Consider the following 21,492-nt stretch of genomic DNA (forward strand, 5'->3'; position numbering starts at 1 on the left):
CTTGGAATCTTGAGTTTTGAGTCGTATGATTTTTTTTGGGTCAGGCCGAATGTGTCTTTAATCGCGCAGTGGACTGGGACTCACGAGAGGTGGTTAATGTCGCATGTACGGAATTTCTGACCTGTCTGATATTTTTGTTGCCCCTCGTGAGAGTATCGCACAGTTTAAGCTGAGATACGGCCCGATGTCGACGTCACTGCGCCTACACAAAATTGTTTAAGATCATAACAAACATGGCGGCACCCACATGGCGTTGGACAGAAGTGATGGAGGCTATATTTGATGACTCTGACTGACTGATTCACTGTGATCACCTGAGCACCTGAAGTCACGTGTAGTGTGAGCAGTGACGTCGCAGTCGACCAGTGTGAGCACATACATCGTGACCTTTGACTTGACATCGCTTGCGTTTTATTCGTACTGTGTGAGTTGGTGTTAAACACAGACTTCCCCAAAATCGCACAGTGTATTGCAGGCCTCACACCGGTGAGAGGTTCAGAACTTTAGGGGGGGGGACTTGAAGTAGAGTCACTGCTCCTCCAGAGCCAGGTGTGGTGGTTTGGAGACATCGCACCTTTCTCTTTCTCAGGTAGTGCTCACTCCACAGAAGGTTTAGACCTTTAAACTTTTAGTGTCGTTAAACTTGGCATGCATGTAACAAGAGCTGCATCTGCTTCCAACTTCTAAAAGTGTCAATCATCCCTTATATATATATATATATATATATATATATATATATATTTCTTCTGTGATGTCCACCGATGGGCAGTTCTTCCGTGCAGCACATTAAAAAGTAACAAGAACAGAGAGAACAGCTCTCAGACCCTCATGTGAAGCAAAGACTCCACTCTTCAGCCGGTCTGAGGGAAACCCTTAGTGAGAAAAACACTCACTGGATGAGGCAGAGAGGAGAAGCCGTCAGGATGAAGCTTAAGGGAACGGGCTAGAATGATGAAAATCAGACTACAGGTCGGTCACAGGCTTTACCTGAACGGCACGCCAGCTGCTGCTGAGGCCGACAGGCTGCGTCCACCACCACAGAAATGTAATCCTCCTTTCATTTAGCATGAACCCAATCAGACGTACCGTTATCTTTCATCCCTGTTTCTCAGGCGTGCGTTGATGTAAGGATGCTGCAGAATGGCAGGCGACGTGTCTGATTCAGTCAGTGAAGGCGATCCATCACTGTGATGGAGAAGATAGCAAACGTGTTGTGCCAAAGTTGCATTATGACACCGCGGCGACTGGCGGCGCGGCTGACGCCCGGCCCGCGCTTATCATGTTTCTAACCAAGCATGTAATGCTGTGATTTACTGCCAGGTTACAGCGACACCGTGCACTCTGCACCGCTTCTCTTAGTGCGCACCAACCAATCACAGCTGTCTGTGTCGGAGCAACGAAGGATTTACCTGAAACATGTCTCTGATATGACAGAAGACCTGAGGTCACCGTTCTGATAACAGCTGATCTAAACCTGCGTGCTGCGTTTGTGCATACTTACTGTCAGTGTGTGAATGTACACGTTCAATGACCTTCAGTCCGATTTAAGTTCTTCTTTATGCCTACACCAGCCCAGAGTTCTTATAAATGAGTAAACTTATTTTTAAAGAAAAGGGAGCTTCTGTCTAAAAGAGGAGAGATGTTTCTTCAGCATTAAACAGCTCCATCCTCCTTCACTGCGTTTCGTCTTTCTTCACGCTGAAGCCAGTCAGCTGCTGTCAGAACAGTTTGAAAAGTCCAGCTCCCTCCTGGCGTCGAGCTGTTCATCAGCTCCAGATATCTCCATGCTGTGTGGCCGTCCTGGACGCTCAGTCCTGTCACCAGCAGACACTAAACTCTCCTTCAGTGTTCTGACAGGAGGAAAAAAGCAACATTTATTCAGGAGCGCCACGTGCCTCAGTATCTGGGCCTTCTGCAGCGTCTCCTGTGTGAGGTGGGGTGTGTTCCTTCAGACATTCGCTGCTTCGTCTCTGACATTTTAAAACATCTCTGCTGATGTCACGGTAATGCCGGGCTGCTGCCAGCCAAGTGACATCTGCACAATGGCATCATGGGTCGGATCGACAGTCAGCCTGGAAGGCTGGGTTTGTTTGTGTCCAGTGGAACGCTCACAGAGTACAGCGTGGTCTCCTTGATTTACCCAGCGACAAACAGCCTGTCTTTATGAAAGCTAATGCAGAAACAGGTGCTGAAGATGGACCTCTAACCTCCTCCGCCTCACTTGTTGCCACATTTATACAGAAATCTGTGGCTGGATTAGGATTAATGAGCCTGCTTAGACTTTTATCATTGTCTGTAAATGCTTTACAAGTTTATAAATAAAGACCTCGCAGCGCTTCTCCTTTCTTTACACAAAGTTCCACTGAGCTCTCATCACACGTTTGTTTTCTCTAATTTGTACTCAGTTCCTCTTCAGGCTCCCTTTAAGGACTCCTCCAGCGTTCAAGGAAAATGAGTTTCCAAGAATAGAAATTAGACGTAAAGGAGCAGTTCGTGTGAAACTTTCTTTTTAACTTTGTATCTTTTTTTCTCCGTTATGTGTGTGTCAGTGATCTGCATGTATTATAAGCAGCATCCTGCTAATTCTCACATATTTAGCTGAATTACATATGTTGAAGCAGAGAGTCTGTGGGCTGGTGCTGGAAATATATAATAATGATACGTGATTCCATGCTGCAAATGGAATACACAAGTAATACACAAGTTCAGTGCGTTCATGGAAGCTTAATTAAAACAAGGCTGCCACACACACGGCTGGAATTAGCGGGTACGAAAGACACGGCGCCATGTGTCCTTGCTGCTGCACTTCCTGACGAAGTGCCATTATCCTCTCTGAGTCTCTCTGCAGGCTATTAAAAACGGCAAGAACAGGTCAGGGAATGGATGTGAAAAGGTTATGGCAGCTTATTTACATGTGTGAGGTGGCGTGTTGAGGATTGTTCTTTGGCACAGCTCAAGAGCAGAAACATCAAGTGCAGCAGTAAATGAGGCTGACCTTGTCAATTCCTTTTATAAAAAAAAAAAAAAAGAAAGAAGAAGAAGTCGGTGCTCACCTGTTTGGACGTCAAACAGCAACCTGTCAGGATGCTGCACCATCACACAAAGAGAAGAAAGCAGCCAAAATAAATCCGCAGCAGCAGCAGCGCAGCACCCGGCGCTGCCTGGATACTGTGGGGGTGTGAGGGTCAGGGCTCCACGGTGGAGACCGCAGAGGCGTGGTTGCCATTCTAGCGGCGAGTTGGCCAGTGAATGCCTTTTCTGGCTCCAGGCTCAGTGACACGTGCGTTGACCTAAACGCATATCAGTGGGTGGAAGAACATCAATGCTTCATGTGATGTAGGTGCCCAAGGTTTTCTGTTTGCACCAATTACAGCTCTGCATTGACAGATGTTTGATCCAAAGAAAAACACCCGGTGGGGTCAGTGTGCAGCTTATTTATGTTAGCAGCTAAAGTCTTTATGTACTAAACGTATACACGTCCATAGGGTGAAAAAAGTGGCTAACAGTAGGTGTTCAGGTGGAGGTTGTTTCAGAGTGATGCGGAGCGACAGTCTGAGCTCGTGGCTCAGCTTCAACGTGCTGTTGTGTTCATTTTTTTCCCTGCCTGCAATAAAAGTGAAGGAGGACACACAGAGGCGATGTGGGCGCCGTGCCTCCGGGCCTGTGTGTAATCTGTCAGTCACAGGCACGCCTGTTTGTCTGAACACGCCTTTGTGATACATGTGTGCATGTTCGGCACATTTATTCATCGCCTTCTGTGCGCAGGTTCAGGACCTGACAGAGGAACGTCTGCTGCTGGTTCTGGTGCCTTCATGGCAGGAAACCACCTCTCAGCTGCGGCGAGCGGAGCTCAGACTGTACGAGAACATGTTTGTGTGTCTTCACCCAGCCGCATGAAAGCATGAAAGCTGTCATGTATGTTTTCCTGGCTTCCTGTTTTATTTTGAAGGACTCGTCGTGTTTCCTGATCCTGTCCTACCTCAGTGTCCTGCAGCCTGGGGTGCTGCTGCTCGTTCTGCGACTCTGGCCCCTGATTTATTGACTTTGATTTGAAATGTTTTTAAATGTTTTGAGTATATTTTGGGGAGTATGATTGAGTATCGGTGCGGCTACAGTCATGTCAGTGTCTTCTGGGTGAAGCCGGTGTGAGCCGGGCTCTCCTGCTGCTCCGGGCTTTGTGCTGGGCTGTGCCGTCTCCAGAGAGTCAGGTGCAGACTGTATGTGGATCAGTGGCTGACGCAGTCAGCTGCAATCCCCCCCGGCAGGTGCTGCATGATCATATCCAGAACATGTTCCGTGAGCGAGGCAGCTGAAATGAATTTATAGCTCTTTAAATCACTCAAAGAGCTGACTGATGTTTTGTTATCCCACTTCGGCTGCTTCTTGTTTGTTCCTCAAACCACTTCACTCTGAAACAGATTTTTTTCTATCTCTCATAACTCCTACCTTCTTTACCTCTCTCTGTGCTTCCTCTGCCAAGGTTGGCTCGGCTCCGCTTAACATATTTCTTTTCCATTTTGACCATCTGTCTCACACAAACAGCTCCGCTCGTCTTTCTGAATGATCTCTCTCTCTCTCTCTCTCTTTCACTAATGAATACTATTGGATTTTTTCTTTTGCTCATCTCCATCTGTGAAGATGCCTATGATTAAAGATCCTTACATAAATTACACTGCCCATCAGGCTTTTTTAAATGTCACCTTTTTTTCCAGCTAATTCTGCAATTTAGCTTCTTTTTTCTTTGCCCTGCTGCCATGCTGTGAATACAACAACCTTGGAGGAGCTCTACCAGAGGATTGACGCTCAGGATAGCAGTTAAGTCTGTTAGGTCTGTTTTGCACCCAGGATATGAGTATTTTATGTAATTAGACTGGGCGGCTGTGGGAGGTAGATGCATGTATGTAACGGTTTCATCCTCCGATGAATCCATCCATCCATCCATCCATCCTGTGAGCCTGTGTGCACTGTTTGGGTTGATCTTTGCTCTCTGGGTGGATGTGGTGGACCCAGGTCTCATCTATGGTCACAGGCCGCTGCAGAAATGTCTCAGGATCCAGCTCAGAAATGGCCGAGGGTTTCCTGACGTGCTGTTTCCGGACGTGGCGAGCTGACAGCGTGGTCAGTTTGTTGGAGCTGACTGAATGGACACGTCCCAGAGAGATGCCAGCTCTGTGTGTCAGAATGACCTAAATTCGGTCAAACAATGCTCCATCCTGTAAATGACACTCTCTGAGGTGCTCTCAGTGCTCCACTGAAGACCCGGCCTTCCTCCATCACAGGGAGACGATGACAAATCTTTATTGTAATTGGCCTCAGAGGTAATAAGAGCACTCATCACCCCACCGACCTCCCACTGAGCTCCCATTATCCCTCACTCGTTCGGACTCATTAAACCTCACAGTGGCCGGTGTTGGAGGAAGGATTTGTTTTGGTTACAAAGACCCCCGTTCCTTTGATGCCTCTCCTTAAATCGGCGCTAATTAAGAGAGAAACGTTTGATAGAGAACCTGAAGACGGGCTCTTTGCTCTGTGCTTTTCTCAGGCAGGTCATTTTACAGGCTGTCCCGTGGAGAAATATGATTGGAGGTTAATGCATCCAGCGGTGCCCTGCGGTCGTCAGGGGGGGTCAGCGTGCAGAGTGATGAACTTCACAGAGCTTTCTGAAGCACTCTAGAGTCTCCCCCTCAGGTCCATCTTCCTCTCAGAGCTCTGGACGATTTTCTCTGATTTGATTTCACCTTTTGAGGCTGTTTGTTTCTGAGTGCTCCTGTTTTCCTTATCTGAAGCAAATTTCTTACTAGGTGAAAGTCCAAACTGCTGATCAGGGCTTCGGTCTGAGCGCGCCTTCCCTGATTTCAAACATTGATGCCTTTTGTTGTTCTGCCTCTCCCCCTCCTCTTCTTCTTCCTCAAGGCCTCAGAAGGCGGAGCGGGAGCTTCAGCTCTGAGCGTCTCTGTTACTTTGTTCACAGAAATGATATGAGAGCTGGATTTCGGTGCTGCCTTTCATGGCCGAGGATTCATACTGTAACAAAAAGAAAGAGTGCCGTTTGAGAGCGGACGAGAGTAGCTTTTGTGGTGGGTAATAGCAGATGGTGTGAATATGCAGCTGCGATTCACAGAAAAATATGTAATAGCTGTATTGATCCACAGATATGATAGCTTTACGGTAAAGGCTCAGAAAACACAAGACGCTCAGACAGAACCTCTGAGGCACAGCGGCCAAGTCACTCCTCGAGCGGCCGAGCTTCCCCCGCTGCACAGCGTCACGTGATGTGATGCTACGTTGTGTTAAAGTTCATGCGGCACCAACAAACCGCTCCACGTCCTGTGTTCGAAGTTTTTAATCAGAGAAATCTGATCCAGGGAGATGCTGAAGCTGTGTAATCTATCACAGAGAGCATCACGGCTGGAATAACTGATTTTCATTTCATGTAGAAATGAATAGGGAATCGATGTCTAATGGTAAAAAACCACATCAAATATTTAAGCCTGTGCATGTGAGGATGGACGGGCAGATAGAGTGAAAGTTATCTGAAGGGTCCAGACGTTTGAGTGCATGCGATTCCTCCTGTTGCTTTCTTTTCTTTCTGCATCCCTCTGTGCCAGAAAGCAGCATCCTATGTGGTTTAATGTGGTGTTAAATATGGACGCCCGGGGCAAACATGGGAATAAGTTGCAGCTGGAAAACTGTGAGTCATCATCACCAGTTGTGTGGATAATTCCAGGGCCAGATAAAAAGAGGAACGTCTCACGCTGATGTGAATACAGCTTTCAGTAAGCTGCTTTAGCACCTGTGATCACAGCTAGCCATTGCAGAACAGCACCGGGAGCTAACACCTGCCGGTGCTGGCATCTGCAGAGAAAACAGCAACACAAACAGACGGCTTTTCTGCCACTCGCGTGGCATAAAACACTGCATCTGGGGAGTTTCTAAATTACCCTCTCGCTGAGCTCTGTCACAGCAAGTGCTTTGAAAAATCATAATCGGGTCCCTGGGCGGCCCCGGAGGTGGCCGCGGAGCCACTCCATCCTGGTCTCCCTGATGTTAACTCTCCTGTTGTTAACTTTTGTGTGCAAGGTATCACATTTTTGGATAAAAAGGAGGCAGAACATCACACTGAGAAATGGCAGGAAGTATTTCCGTGCTGCATTATTTCCCCGCTGCCCCGTGGTGGCTTAGATGGGCCTCGCCATTCGCAGAAAAGCATTAGAGACATTAAGCACTCCGGCTTTCTCCTGGCGAGGCGCTGTCATTTTCAAGACAGGAACATTTGCTCAGCCATGCTCTTTCATTCTCCCCCTGCACGTCTACTCCACTGATACTGTCATTTTGGAAACAACATTTGCTCAGTCACTCTCTATCACCCCCCTCTTCCTCCTTCTGTCTCTTCTCACCCTCCTCCTCCTCCTCCTCCTCCTCCTCGTCCTCGTCCTTCTTCTCCAGACGAGATAACATGCAGCACTTTCAGTCCTGGCTGTGTAAGGACTCCTGTCTCTTTCTGTTCAGGCTTTGCACCTAGCGTGGGGCGTGAGACTCCACAGCCTCAGCTGAGAGAGGGAAAAACAGCAATGCTAATATTGCAGTGTATTAAATTTCAGCCAAAATATACAGTAAAGCCCCAATAATGATACAGAGGAGCAGCAGAGGGTCAGTCACTTTACTGCTTCTCCACAGGCAACAGCAGGAGAACACGTGTTCTTCAAAGCATTCTAACAAAGGACGTTATTCATGCTGTCTCGTTGTGATCTGGAAAGCAGTCCAATCCTCCTCTCCTGGAAATCCTGTGCTTGGCTCTAATGTGACACACTGGGGGTGCGTTTTTACGCACAGCCGCATGGTGGCGACCTGCGCTGCTCTGCTGCGACAGCACAACCCAGCGTTACCTCATGAAGAACCCGGGACTCGTCCTCATCCGACGCACACCGGCAGCCCGGGCTCTCCTCCGCGGCAGGCTCCGACCATGATACTGTGACTGCGCGCAAGTTTGTCCGCCTCGCCGCCCTCATTCTCCGCTCAACTTCTCCCCAGCGCCCCGGTCTAACTGAACCGCCGACCTTGACAGCGCACGGTGGGGAGGAACTTTACAGTGTGTGTGCGTGTGTGTGTGTGTGCTCCGTGTCTGAAGCCCCTCTCCAGAAAGGGAAGGATTCGAGGAAAAGTCTGCGCCCTGCTCTGGGGGACGGAGCCGCAGCCTGCCGCTGTGTGCGGAGCACAAAGTTTGAAGTGCGGCCAGCGGCAGACGGAGGATGTGCAGATGAAGAAGTGTGAGGCGGCGTCTCACAGGTGCAGCGAGAGCCCGGCTGTGTTTGGACTTAACCTGGATTCATCTGACTGAGTTGCATCTGAAACTGACCCGCGCTGCTCCTGCGTGGAGCGGGGACTGTCTGACCGGGTTTCTCCGCTCGCCACAGGCTACAAGCAGCGGCTGGCTTTTGCGCTCGGTGCGCTCTGCCCGACTCGAGTGGACGCAGGTTCTCGGACGGGAGAGGAGGCGGACAGCGGCGGAACCACGCCGGGGCTCGGGCACGGCGGCGCGTCTCAGGCTCACCGGGCACTTGTTGTCCAGCCTGCGCGCGCTGGGACCATGTTGGAGGACTTCTGGAGCAGGTCGATGTGGCGCGCCACATGGATTTTATGTTTTTCCTTACTCATCCACTCCACGCAAGCTCAAGGTAAGAAGGGGGGCATTAGCTCGGCACGGTGCCGATTAGTCATCACTCGGGCCGGCTGTTGTGCTGCGCGGCTCCCCCGCTATGCTGGATGATTATGTGGGAACGTTTCCGGCGTGATCTGTGATGTCTTCATTATTCTTTGCCTTTTTTGCGCGTAGCCTATAATTTTCTCATTAGACTGACACACACACACACACACACACACGGCTCTGCGTGAGATGCCTGAACTCCTACATTTTGTCACAGTTTGGTTGTCTATAATGAGCGCCTCTAATGACACATGCCATTAAAATGTTAAGCTGATTAATCAATTAATTCATTAATTAATCAGCCTGCTCAACTTTGGGCGCCAAACACGCCCCGCAAATAAACAGGAATGCAGTGATTAACAGCATTATTGCTGGAAATGAAGGGCGCAGGCTGAGCAGAGGCAGCACAGTGACACTGATGCTTTCCTTTTTTAAATATTTCTGTATTTCTGTCTAATGACAGAATAATCCCAATCCTCAGCTCAATAATCCCACCAGATCCCTGTAATGTTCCTGTGGAGACGTGGAACTCGGTGTCTCTGGTGGGCAGCCGGGCTCTCTGCTGTGACCTCAGGCATGCTTCCCTGCTCGGTGGCAGTTTTTCTTTGCTGTAATCTTTCACAAGTGATGCTCTCACTGTTTGTTTTTATTAGAGGGGGGGTGTGATCGTCTGCTGTATACTGTAAGACAGCACTTACACACACTTCCTGTCAAAGCCAGCTCTGATATGCTCACATGGGGAAATCAAGAGAGCTACGTGAAAGAATTCTGTAATCTTTGGAGCTAAGAGAGAGAAAAGATGTCAGGCAGCTTCAACAACAGAGCTTTGTGAATGTGATGGATGTTTCTGTAACAAAGTCCATCCAACCGTGGGATAAAGAAAACAGGGAACACCAGTGGAGCCCGGATGGAGCCCTGTGGCACTCCAGCACTGACCCGTCTGACTGTTCTTAGTATCAGGGAGAACTTTGAGCTGATGAAGCTCAGGTGGGTTTTTGTAGGGTTTGGTGTTGTATTCAGAGCGAGGATGACGTCATCAGTGACTGACAGTGAGCAGTCATCCAAAGCCTCTGGAAATGGGATGATGTTTGTTTGGTCACTTTTGGCTCTTCTGGAATGTTTCAGAGATTATTTAATGGACGACTCGTGGATGATGGTGTGAACATGAGCTCTTATGTGGCTGTTTACTGTACGTGCAGTGGAGAATGCCTCACCTGCATGTTCTGACTGCTCTGCTCTGCTGCGCCTGTTGAGATTCATGTATGGCTGCCGCTGTAAAGGAAGAGGGAGTATTACCTCTGGAGATAGACTGTAAGCCCTCAGCAGAGCGCACTCAATAATACAATGTAGAGAAGATGAAAAAAAAACAAACAAGGCAGATATCCATCATTCATGAGGGCATATCCTGGCGCCTGACATTTACAGGAGATTGATAACTGGTGTGTCCCAGGGATTAAGAATCCTGACATTGTTGTTACCTCTGCTGGCTCTATCTGATGCTGCTCAGCCGGGCTCTGACTGCTTATTTAACCAGGCAAGTTAAATAAGGAGACGTTATTTACAGCAGCGATCCCGGGGGAGAAGCGCAGGCAGAGTGTGTGTGTCTGTGTGTCTCAGATGCCTCTTTTATAGTTGTTTTTCCGTTATGTAAGATGTTTATACATATTTAATGTTTATCAGTTTGTATCCAATCAGTAAAATTACATTTACTGTATCTCCACATGGCACCAGCGCTCATATTTCTCCAAATGTCTGAGGCACAGAACGTCCCACCATCATGGTTCTGATCATTCCAGATTCCCGACAAGCTCCTCTATGAAACGAAAAGAGGAATCTCAGTTAAGTGCAGCTAGTGAAGCACACAAATATATCTATATCCACATCTGTGGGGTTTTTGTGTTGTGATGTGGGAGCAGGATGCACGCTGGTATCAGGCGGTCAAAAAAAATCCAAATATTTCCCCACCAGAGCCTGAATGTTCTCCTTTTTTGGGTGCATAAAGTCATATGCATGTAAGTGATGAAGATGAAGGCTGCCAATCACTCTTCCTCTCTCTCAGGCCCTCAGATTCCATTACGTAGTCGCTCCTGGGTCAGAAAATGTAGGATTTAATTGGACTCTCTTCAGGCCGTTCGGAGAGCAGCTCGTTGAAAGTGACCCCGGTGTGGGCTGCTCTCTTTCCACCCGATGATTAAAGAACATGATGAGGCGAGCAGCGAGCCTCTGGATGGACATGTCAGCCGCTGCTTGGCACATTTTAATGACCAGTCCTCTGAAACAGCTTTTTAACGATGGGAGAGCAGCCTTCATCAGAGCAGGCCTCTCTGAAGTCTCGCTGTAGGGGCCTGGCGAGCAGAGAGGAATAATCTGGTATTTTGTATATTGTCATTCATCATCATTGTGTGCAGCGGGGAGCAGACTTTCTGACTGATGGCTGGAAAAATTATGGAGTTCTCATGTTTCGCACCCTATTTTTGGTTTCTGTTTCCCTGAAATCGTATAAAAAGCCATCCTCCAAAGTCAGCCTGTGTGTGTTGTTCAAAGTGACAGTCATGAGAGCTGTCTGGTTTGTCCCACTGTTCCTTCCCATTCATTTACTGAGGTCATGCCGAGACAATGCTGGGCTCGCCTGCTGGTTTTGTCATTTCTAACACATCTATTTTGGAGCCGGGAGCAGCGGGGGAGCACTCTATTGGAATGTCATGTTTGGCATACATACTTCAGCGTCTGCAGATTAGGCTGACTGGCTCGACTTTAGCAGCTTCACCAGGACTTGAAGGCTTCATTCTGTCAGAGGCGCGGCGCTCAGATTAACAACTATAAGTGCCGGAGCTTGCGTGTGAGGGAGGTGATGAGTGAGTTTGTCTGTTTTTAGCTTGGACCTTGACACGATAATAAGAGTCAAGGGTGTCATCTCCATTTTAAATCTGTGTGGAGACCTCTCGACGGGTTCAGAAGGAAGCGAAACTGAACAGGCCACAAAATAGGGCACGTAATTATAGACGGCTTTGTAGTTTCCCTGATGTTGACGCATCTTCTCTGGTAAACTGACAGTGTCGTTTGTGTATACTAAGAGTGCAAACCCAGGGACGTGTGACTGTACAATCTGGACCATCAATCTTCTTTCTGCCACCAAGGTCTTTGATGTGACGTGTTTTTTTAGGGAACAGTGAGTGAAGCCATTGAAGAGGAAAAAGACGGGTGAAGTGTGGATGATTTGTGGAGACACTGGGGTTGAGGAAACATCTCCTGACTACAAATGTCCTGATTTGTCACTCATCTTAATTGACAGACTGGGGATCTGTGTTTCCTTGTAGCAGCTGTGCTCTGTGAAATGATTCTTCAAAAAAAAGAGGGGAGTGAGGCTGTCCTAGATCCCAGCAGCCAGCTCTTTGGCAAAAGGTCACAACACATCGTTTTTAGTATTCAGGGCTGGCAAGAAAAACTCATGGTCAAAGTCCAGTGATAGATTTCTCAGAGGGATGTGTGGAGTTTCACTGCGCTCAATAAAACAAAAACCTCCCACCCAAGGTCTTCAGGCGGCGTGAGGCCGAGAGAGAGAGAGAAAGACCTTTCTGTTTTTCTCTCTGGAAAACCTTTCCAGAGCCGTTCCTCTCGTTTCCTCTTTTGTCTTTGGAGTAGGACTGTTATTGATCCGGGCCGGGTCATTCAACGAGGTGAAGAGAGCCTCGAAGCGGGACTTTGTCAGCCTCTGCTAATCGAAACGGTTTTAACAACACTCCATCCTCACCTGGACCGTACTGAGATGATTTTTGGTGATGGACTGAAAACTAAAGGTGACAGAGTCTGATGCAGCTGCTGCTTTTTCTGGTCCAGCCTCTTCCTGTTTGCCTTTTGGAGTATGGCCCACTGCCATGCTAGCTGTAGTCCTCATGCTAGGTTCAAGTGTAGCATTTTGCAGCCCTCTGCTAACTGCTGCCTGTGCTCCTATCATCATGTGTCCTTCAGTAAACTGGCTTTCATTCGTTTGCTCCTCCTTGAGTCAGACGTTATTTACAAGGGATATAAAATAAGTCTGAATTTGGGTGAACCCTCGGGGGGTTTCAAGAATCATTCAGAAGATAGAGCTGTCAGAACCAGACCTGTCACTTGATGAGAGCCCAAAGGAGAGAGGAGGAAGAAGAGTGGAGCGGTGACAGATCTTCAGTGACATCTGTATTTAGATAAAAACATGTGTGTGACCCGACATGTTCCTGACGTGTGCTCCTTAATCACCCTGCTGGTGTGGAGTTTGAAACAGTCACTGACCTCGTCTCACATTGTTATTGGTGGCAGGAACTTAACGTCACATGAAAGAGTATTTTTTTGTGAATACATGTGACAGGATGGAGCTTCAGCTGTTCTCGTGTTCAGTCCTGATCTGTGAAGATGCTGCAGCCGTGGAGATGTGCGAGCAGAGAAGTATAGAGACATGTGAGTGTGAATGTGTCAGGCCTCTTTGTCTGGAACTGTGTCGGGGTTCTGTCTGCACCACGGCATCCTGCTGTCTGCTGTTTATTGCAGCTGTTATGCAGTCTGAGATCATCCAGTTTAGCTGCTAACAAAAAAAGACGCATTATCATCACATCCTGCTGCTATCGCACAATCACACAAACTTCTCTGTGGCGATGTGTTGCAGGGCTCTAGAGTGCGACCATTTTGGGCGCACATGCGACCTAATTTCTCAATGGTGCAACCAAAAAATATCAGAGGTCGCACTGGTACGACCAGCTGTTAGAGGGAGATATATTCTCCGTGACTGTTAAAAGTCTCCCTGTGGTCCAACAACAGACACACATCAGGCTCATATCGTGGTCTGAACCAATCAGAGACCGTGAAGGGCGGGACCCCCTGTGTGTTTGTGTGTGTGTGTATCTTTGAAAACGTGTCTGCTGCGGTCAGCCGAGACCGCAGGAAATCCAGAAGAAGAACGCGGACATATGCTGCACAGAGCTGATCCTGTGCGGTAAAGCTTGTTCCATACTCCACGAGAACAGAGAGATCTGTTCATGTTACCGAGGTGACGAGAACACGAACAAAGTTAGTTTGGGCCCGGACTTTTCGAAACGTGTGTGCAAAACTCATACGGCCCTCTCACTGCAGCGCGCATTGCGCGCACACAGACACACAGACAGACGGGTATTAAAGACGTTTCGCTGCAGAACAGCAGAATCCGCAGTTCAGGTGAACATGCAGCGGAGCAGGATTTGTTGCTACTATGCAGGTTTTGCTAATTTGCTGTTGACCTGAATGACGGATGATAACGAGCCGGTCATGTTCGGGAAGGGGGCGTGACGTGCTCGTAGCATTATAACAGACTGAACAGCAGGTCTGACGGACAGTGTTATCTGACCTGTGTGGTTCATCCATGAAGGCTGAGTCACTCTGACTGACAGCAGTCAGCTAGTTTTAAGGAGTTATAGAACATGGTTACATGACGAACGCCCATTTAAAAAGTATTGTTATTATCCTGCTATAGTGGACCATTGTCTGCCAGTATGATATCTGCATACAGCTAAAACTGTAACAGACAGAATGAAAAGTCTGTCAGCTGGAACTCAGCTTTAGAAAGAGAGGAGACACAGGGGAAACTGAGGAAGAGAGGTGAGGAAGATGAGAGAAGAGATGCTGTAGCTACATTAGAAATGTTGAAGAAAACAAAATATATATATCAATCACAACTATTAAATAAATAATGGTGTATGTAATTTTAATCATTTTTTAATTCACATTGGCAGATAGATAAGTGAGGAGTGACAGCCAGAAAAAGCAAACAGGAAAATGAAGAGAATTATGGATTACTGACAGGCAGACTTGTTGGCTAGTTTGTCCATAATTTGAATGAGTACTATCAGTACTTTATCAGTAATTAAAATACTTTTTATTTAACTGTGTTCATTATGCAAGGTCCAAATTCATTTTAAGATGATATGTATGTACATAATGTACTGATGCGTACAAAAATATATGGACGTGTGATGCGGTGCACCTAAATTTTGTGCCGGTGCACCTAAGAAAAAAAGTTAGGCGCACCAGTGCAACCAGTGCAAAAAGTTAGTCTAGAGCCCTGTGTTGAATGGGCTCGTGGGGCCACAGCAGAAGATGTCTCTCCACTGAGGCGTCGTCCATTCGTCCGTCACAGTAAATGTCTCGGCTGTGTCTTTAGTCATATTTGGGAGAAACGTCCACTCAACTCTGAACTCGTTTGAGTTTGGTGCTGAAAGGTCACTGCTCCGTTCTCCAGGACATGATCGAAATCTTTCTCAAAGAAATTTTTCGTTCAGATTTAGCACAAAGGTGTGACCTGAAGCTCCGTGCCACCTGACCTCCAATAACCGAGGCCAGGGCGCTCTCAGGCTGAGCGCCTGCTAATCGAGGTGGCAGGACGCTAACATCCCTGCCTGTACCAGCACTCCGCCTCGCTCTCCGTCCAGGGCATGAGAAGAACGTCCTTTATCTCACCCAGAGCTTAAGTTGTACATGCTTCTGTTTTTTCTTTCAGGTCTAAAACTTAAAAAAATCCCAATTTGTCTGAACCGCTTTCCAGCTGCAGCTGAACATCAGGTCAGCCTGACTCGGCAGTGAGATGACAAAATGATGGCACAGCAGTGAGCGCTGCCAGGTGACAGAGGTGAAATTATCAATGCTTTCTGTTCATCCTCCAAATTCCTCCATCGGCATGCCGACCACTTTTCATTTCTCCCTTCTTACAACTTTTAAATTTCGGTCCTGATGTGTGGAGTGTCAGCTCTTTGATTGAAAAGAAAGATTTCGGATTTCTTCTCTTCTGCTCAGACAGTTTGACCAGTTTAGCAGCCTCTTTCACAGACGGTCTGTCATCTCGCCTCGCCGCCTGGAACATGGCACAAAGGAGTCTGGGTAGTGTTTGGCAGAGCTGTCCTATTTGTCTATGCGCGGTTATTAATTTGGACTGAGGGAAAAGAGGCCAGCTGGGAACTGTCACTGTGACAGGGTCAGAACTGAGTGACCTGTGGCACCAAAAACAAGCTACAGTTCATGAACAGGAGGTCCACTTGTTCCCCTTTTGGCTTCTGGTTTAGCCCAGATATTGTAATTGCTGTCAGAGTGTACCGGATGAACCGGGGCTGCTGATCGACACTATTTGTAAAGCAGTTTATTGCAGTTCAAAGTCAAACAAGTTAGATTAAAGATGAGAACCGAGACAAATGCTAGAAACAGAATCAGAGCAAACATGAAGATAAGAAGCTACGTTTAAAGATGACAAACCTACAAAATGTGTAAATAAATGAAGCTATGAGGCTCCTTCCCTGTTTGCGTCGAGCTGCAGAAGCGTGGTTTGACATCCAGGCATTAACATGTGATCTACAGCATAAAGAGGACTCGTCCTCCTTTGGTAGAACTGTGTTCGTCATGGTTGGATTCATGCAGTGATGCAATTTGAAGTTACATGATGTGGCTCCGGAGACCTTGGATTTTTTTTATTTTTATCTGATTTCTGAAATCTGCCAAACTCTGCAGCTGTGGCTTTGATGCAGCGTGGGTGTGGAGGCGGTCCGGTCGGTGTTTGTGTGAAGGTGTTTGATGCGCGCTGATAGCTAACATGTGTTTTCAGTAAGAAGGACTCTTCTTTTGAAGCTGCCGTGTGTCTGAGGATGGATCGGAGGATTTACAGCAGGCCGGCGCGCCTTGTTTTACTATCGCTGTGGTAAAAGTGCCGTCCTGAGACGAGCCCACCTGGTTGTACCAGTCTTCACATTGCAGCGGTGTGTGAGCATGAGCGGCTCCTACAGCCGTGTCCTTCAAACCACACACACACACACTGACCTCTACATAATAATAAAGAAGAGGTGTGAATGTGATTATGGACTTGAACTTTTCCCTGCACTCTTGAAGGGGCCATTATGCATGTGGTGACAGGCAGGAGGAAGCACGCACAGTCAAGGCCTGTTTACCACCGCCATCGCTCATCTGGCTGGATGGAAATGAGCGCGGACCTCAGAGTGACACCAGCTTCCACTCGTGCGGATCCTTGTTTTTGTGTGTGTGTGTTTACAATTGAAATGCGCTCAGATTGGCTGGGGGGCTCGGGAAAGCACCTCTGAACCCTGTAATTGCGGTTCCCCCTGGCGAGGCGTTTTTTTGTGCAAGTGTGAGTGTCAGCAGGTGAACGGGAAATTTACATGCATATATAAACAGCAGCTGTGTGCACACACGGTGGGCGGCAAGCACGCCTAACTCTCCGACACACACCGGTCTATGCAGGCAGATACCCCCACACACACACAAGTTCTAGTTCGGCCTCACTGGCAAGATTCTGTCTTGAAGAAGCCGGATGACGAGCAGATCAATTTAATGTCTCGGACAGGGCCGGTGGAGGGCCTGATCGATTCTGACAATCACGCCATCTTTAACAGACATCTCATCAAAGGCCCATTCCCGCTCTCGCCATCCCATTACCCATCTACCCTGCGCTTGGATCCGCTGCCTATTTACGCATCCCATGCAGGAATAATGGGGCCTTCACCCCCAGTTGGATTAATCAGCCATAACCATATGCTACCATGTGCAATTATGCTGCAATCCTGACCAAGGGAAACAGCTGTTGCCATTTGAAAGGGTGGAATAAGATTGTAATTGCCTTAACTTTGATTTGTAGGGTGCTTTGATTTGATGAGAGAACACATTTTTATGCTTTACATAATAATAACGCAGAATGGAGAGAACTATTAAAACACCAGGCTTCCAGCTTCCAGATGCATTTGCAGGATAACCTTGCTGTTATGAGCTATTACTGAAGCGTTACTGTGTGTGTGTGTGTGTGTGTGTGTGTGTGTGCGCTTTTTGGTTTTCAGGCTCTGCTTTAAAATTTAATCGTCTAATGACGTTTGATTTTGTTTATGGAGCCTGAACGTTTTGATTCAGCCACTGAACAGAGTAGCACTGAGAGCATTTCCACAGCAGCGTCCTCTGCCTCCTTCACTAGTTCATTTTTAGCTAATATCATATTGATTTTATATCAGAAATAAATTGAAAAAGACTCTTTTTAATCTTTCTTACAGCTAAGCTAATTTAGCCCATAGCATGCTAGCATTCTGCTGATTGGTCAGATTAGGATGGCCGGTGACAGGAAACAGACCTGTCTCTCTGTAGGAGCTCTGCTGCTTGTAGGAAGGGTTAAATCAAAATGGACGCCTCCAACGCGTGTCACAGTAATGGACTGTCGTCAGAGCGCCCCCTATTGAACAGGAGGTTCCGAGTGGGACGCCTCATGTACAAACCACTAGCCTGTTAGCATGCTAATAAGAATAGATGTCCTTTTCAGGACAGTTGTGTCTGTCTTCTCCCTGTTTGTTATGCACCTGTCTGTCGACAGTTTTTATATAACTGACCGGATTTGTTGTGTGAAGCTTCACAGGAAGGATGCGCTGGATGATGTATCAGCAGGTGTGATGTTGTCTTCGTGTGTGAGCCCTGTGGGGTCAGACGCTGCTTTGAAAGCTCTGCTTACATCCATTAAACATGTCCTCGGTGTGTGAGGCGGCTCCCTCCATGAAACACGTCTCTCTGTGTGTTTACTCTGCTGATATTTGTGTACTTGATCATAGACGTCCATGATATTGCTTTTGAAGAGTTCCCTTTGCCTCATGTAAACACCAAACACTGTTCAAAAGCTTTTTTTCTGTTAGCAGATGTATTTGCACGTTTGTGCGACACAGGAAGGAAGAAGGAAGGAGGGGGGGGGCAGCAGCGCCACCAATTAGCTGGAAGCTAATCAAAAGCTTGATCTGAAACTTTTGTGCGTTTGACATTTTCATCCCTTGAAGCTCCTGCTGGGTTTCTTAAGCAGCGGCGTGTCCGCCGCCGTCTGCTCGGATCCTCGCCGTCTGATATCACCTGCTAATTGGGAAGCTGTATGTGTGACTCTGAAACGTTTCCCGGGCAGACTTTCACGGCTCATCTTTACACTCCAGCAGTCACCCAAATGTATATTAACATCTTGATTATGGTTTGCTTGGATACACTTCACACATGACCAAATCACTTAACACTCCTACTGAGCGCGCTTAATGGGAGTAAGCAGCTGATAATAGAAGGTGACGGAGTGAGATGGATGTTTGGACGCTGGGCTCTGACCTTGATGGGGCAGCCTGGCTGTGTAGCACCTAGCACCGGGCCGTTCACTTGTGTGTGTGTGTGTGTGTGTGTCCACTCTGCACAGCCACTTCTCTCCGAGCAGAGCAGGCGAGAAGTGCTCCATCCATCTTGATTTGTCAATAGCTACAATTTTAATTACACCTGAGTGCTGTCAGCCTGCCGAGCTGGGCGGGGGGTATCGATTCATGCGACTAATTGATTAATTGCTGCGTTCAGGGGGGCGGTTTCCCCTCCAACCCCACCTCTTATTTTGCCATTTTCTCCTGCTGTAAATGATGTTTACAGTGTGTTGAGTAGAGCTGTGTGGAATACGTGACCCGCCATATTTTACTCCAGTGAGAGTGGCGTGTTAAGGAGACGGAGGCCCATTGTTACTGTGCAGCACTACATCACCGCGGCCATTATGTGAGGTTCAGACAAACAGCTGCCAGAGGCCTCTTTACTCCAAACTATAGCTTATATATGTGTGGCTGTTTTTCACGGCAGAGATCCGGGAGCTTTCGGGCAGCCTGGTGCGTTGGCAGAGCTGCCGCCTTCTCTAAATCTGCTTCACTTCCTGGCACAGGCCGCTAAGGCTGATAAAATGACCGACCTGTGGAGCTGCTACGTGTCTCGGGGCGTCATGGCGCCCACCTCCACAGCCAAATACACCCACTCACTTGAATCATCATCATCAGTCGTACTTGAGATATATATATATAAAAAACTCAAAGCACTGTGCTCATTGAGAATCCAGGTCTGATGAATGGATCAGTTTAGAAGTTGTAAAGTCTCTATGTGACAGTGAGTGACTACTGCTCCTTCAAACATTTGTCCTCAGTGTGTGGGCTGTGTCTAAACAATGGAGCTAATGAGTGTTTAGAGAGTGTGTTTGTTTCTCCAGGAGTTACAACACAATGCCTGAGAACATACCCAAGCTCACTGGCCTTATTATGGACTGCCTCCCTACTTGCACATGCTACATTTTTTTGGTTTATATCTTATTTTGTTTCATATTTTGCTGCTCTTATTATTGATATATTTTTAATATTTATTTATGTGGGGTTTATCCTGAAGCTGCTATAGGTTAAATATGCAGCTGTATAATTATCTAACGTCCATTTTTAAATCTACAAGAAGCATTTTAAATGTATTCAGTTCAAGTTAGTTCTGACTGATTAGACAAATAAATACATTTTACTAGCATACTGGCATAAACTGTCAGTGTTAAAGCTCACAGAAACAATCAGTTAGTGTCTGTGTGTGTGTGTGTGTGTGTGTGTGTGTGTGTGTGTGTGTGTGTGTGTGAAGTCTGTTCTTCCAGAGGCAGTGACACAGAAGAAGGGATTAACACAGGAGTCCTTTTCTTCCTGCTGTAGTCACTTCCTGTCTTCCTCCTGCTTCTGACAATCAGCTTCATTATTTCTGTCACTGGTGCTCAGAAGCCTCCTGCCTGATCTGCTAAGTGTTAGCGAACCATTCCTGGAGCAAACATCAATGCAGACCCCTGCAGCTTGCTCTGAGCCATCCACCCCCCGACTACCAACACCTGCTCTCCCTCTCTGTTCGCTATAAACAGTCTCCATCATGCTCCGTCGCTACCTGTGAGTCCTCTCTGCGCCACGCGTGCCTTCACCAAACTTACTGCGCTAAATCAAAACCTACATCTGATGCATGCTGGGATTTGTGATGACCTGAAACCCGAAGCAGTAGCTGAAGCTCGGTACGGTTCAGGGAAGAATGTTCAGTTTGGTCGGTGTGTGTCTGCTGCAGTCAGACAGTTGTGCGTCGTTGTTGTGTCGCACTGTTTCAGTAGCTGCGTCTCTTCTAAAGAACCAGGCAAACTTTGTGCTACCTCCAGCACGTTCTTGACCTCGCGAGGTCAAATTGGTATTGATCGTCTCTTTTTACTCTGCAAACAAATTTGTCTAAGTGTGTGTTTTAGATGACTTCACGCATTGATCGCAGCCAGAACGCCGTCGATATGTTTTTAGAGTACAATTATATCTTTTCTCTCAGACAGAGCTGCTGGACCTCACTTAGCAAAACTGAATGTTTTCTGCTCGGCGGTCAGCTGTGGATCCTGCCTGCTTTGTGGTTTTGGCCCTCCAGGCCCGGTCAGACCCCACAGTCCTCCCCGACCGGAGTCTGATGTAGTCGGCAGGTCAGAGGATACTTGCACGGTGGTTCTGATGGCAGACAAACACTAACAAGCTGATCTAACGGCACTCTTATGGGACTGCTCCGCTTCACTTGATCTCTTTGACTGACATTTTTACATCTTTGATCAGAGGGAGGGGAGGCTTTGAAAGTTGATTGACAGCTGCGATCAGAAGCTACGTCTGGAGGAGGCAGATGAGGAGGGTTCAGCTGGACTGACAGACCCTCTGTTTGTCTCAGGGAGTCTGTTGGACTGCAGCGGGGTCTCCGTCCAAACCCAGCCCTGTGGTCCCAGTCGGGGGGGTTCTGGGGAAGCTGTGAGATGGCGGGCAGGCTGTCAGCTGTCCGCCGCCTCTCTGCAGGTACAGCCATGCGAGAAGAACCAGTTTATTTTTTGTAAGTTTGCCTCAGGGGCTCCACTCAGTCGCATCCCTGGGTTTTTTAATGGAGGCTGGCACTTGCTCTTCTTTTCTGCTTTCCTTTTCTGCGCGGCTCAGCTCCTTTCTTCAGCT

General features: G+C 47.7%; 1 protein-coding gene across 4 annotated transcripts in view; it reads left to right on the forward strand.

The window, feature by feature from the left end:
* The first annotated feature begins 8,137 nt into the window (after positions 1-8,137).
* Positions 8,138-21,492, forward strand: part of sdk2b (sidekick cell adhesion molecule 2b) — a 178,309-nt gene continuing 164,954 nt past the window's right edge. For all 4 annotated transcript variants that reach the window (XM_028407653.1, XM_028407656.1, XM_028407654.1 and 1 more), the window contains exon 1: positions 8,138-8,675. In XM_028407653.1, coding sequence (XP_028263454.1) covers positions 8,588-8,675 — 88 coding nt within the window. In that variant the 5' untranslated portion in view covers positions 8,138-8,587. The remainder of the gene's footprint in view (positions 8,676-21,492) is intronic.

This window comes from Parambassis ranga, chromosome 6 (genome assembly GCF_900634625.1).
Source record: "Parambassis ranga chromosome 6, fParRan2.1, whole genome shotgun sequence".
Taxonomy (NCBI): Eukaryota; Metazoa; Chordata; class Actinopteri; family Ambassidae; genus Parambassis; species Parambassis ranga.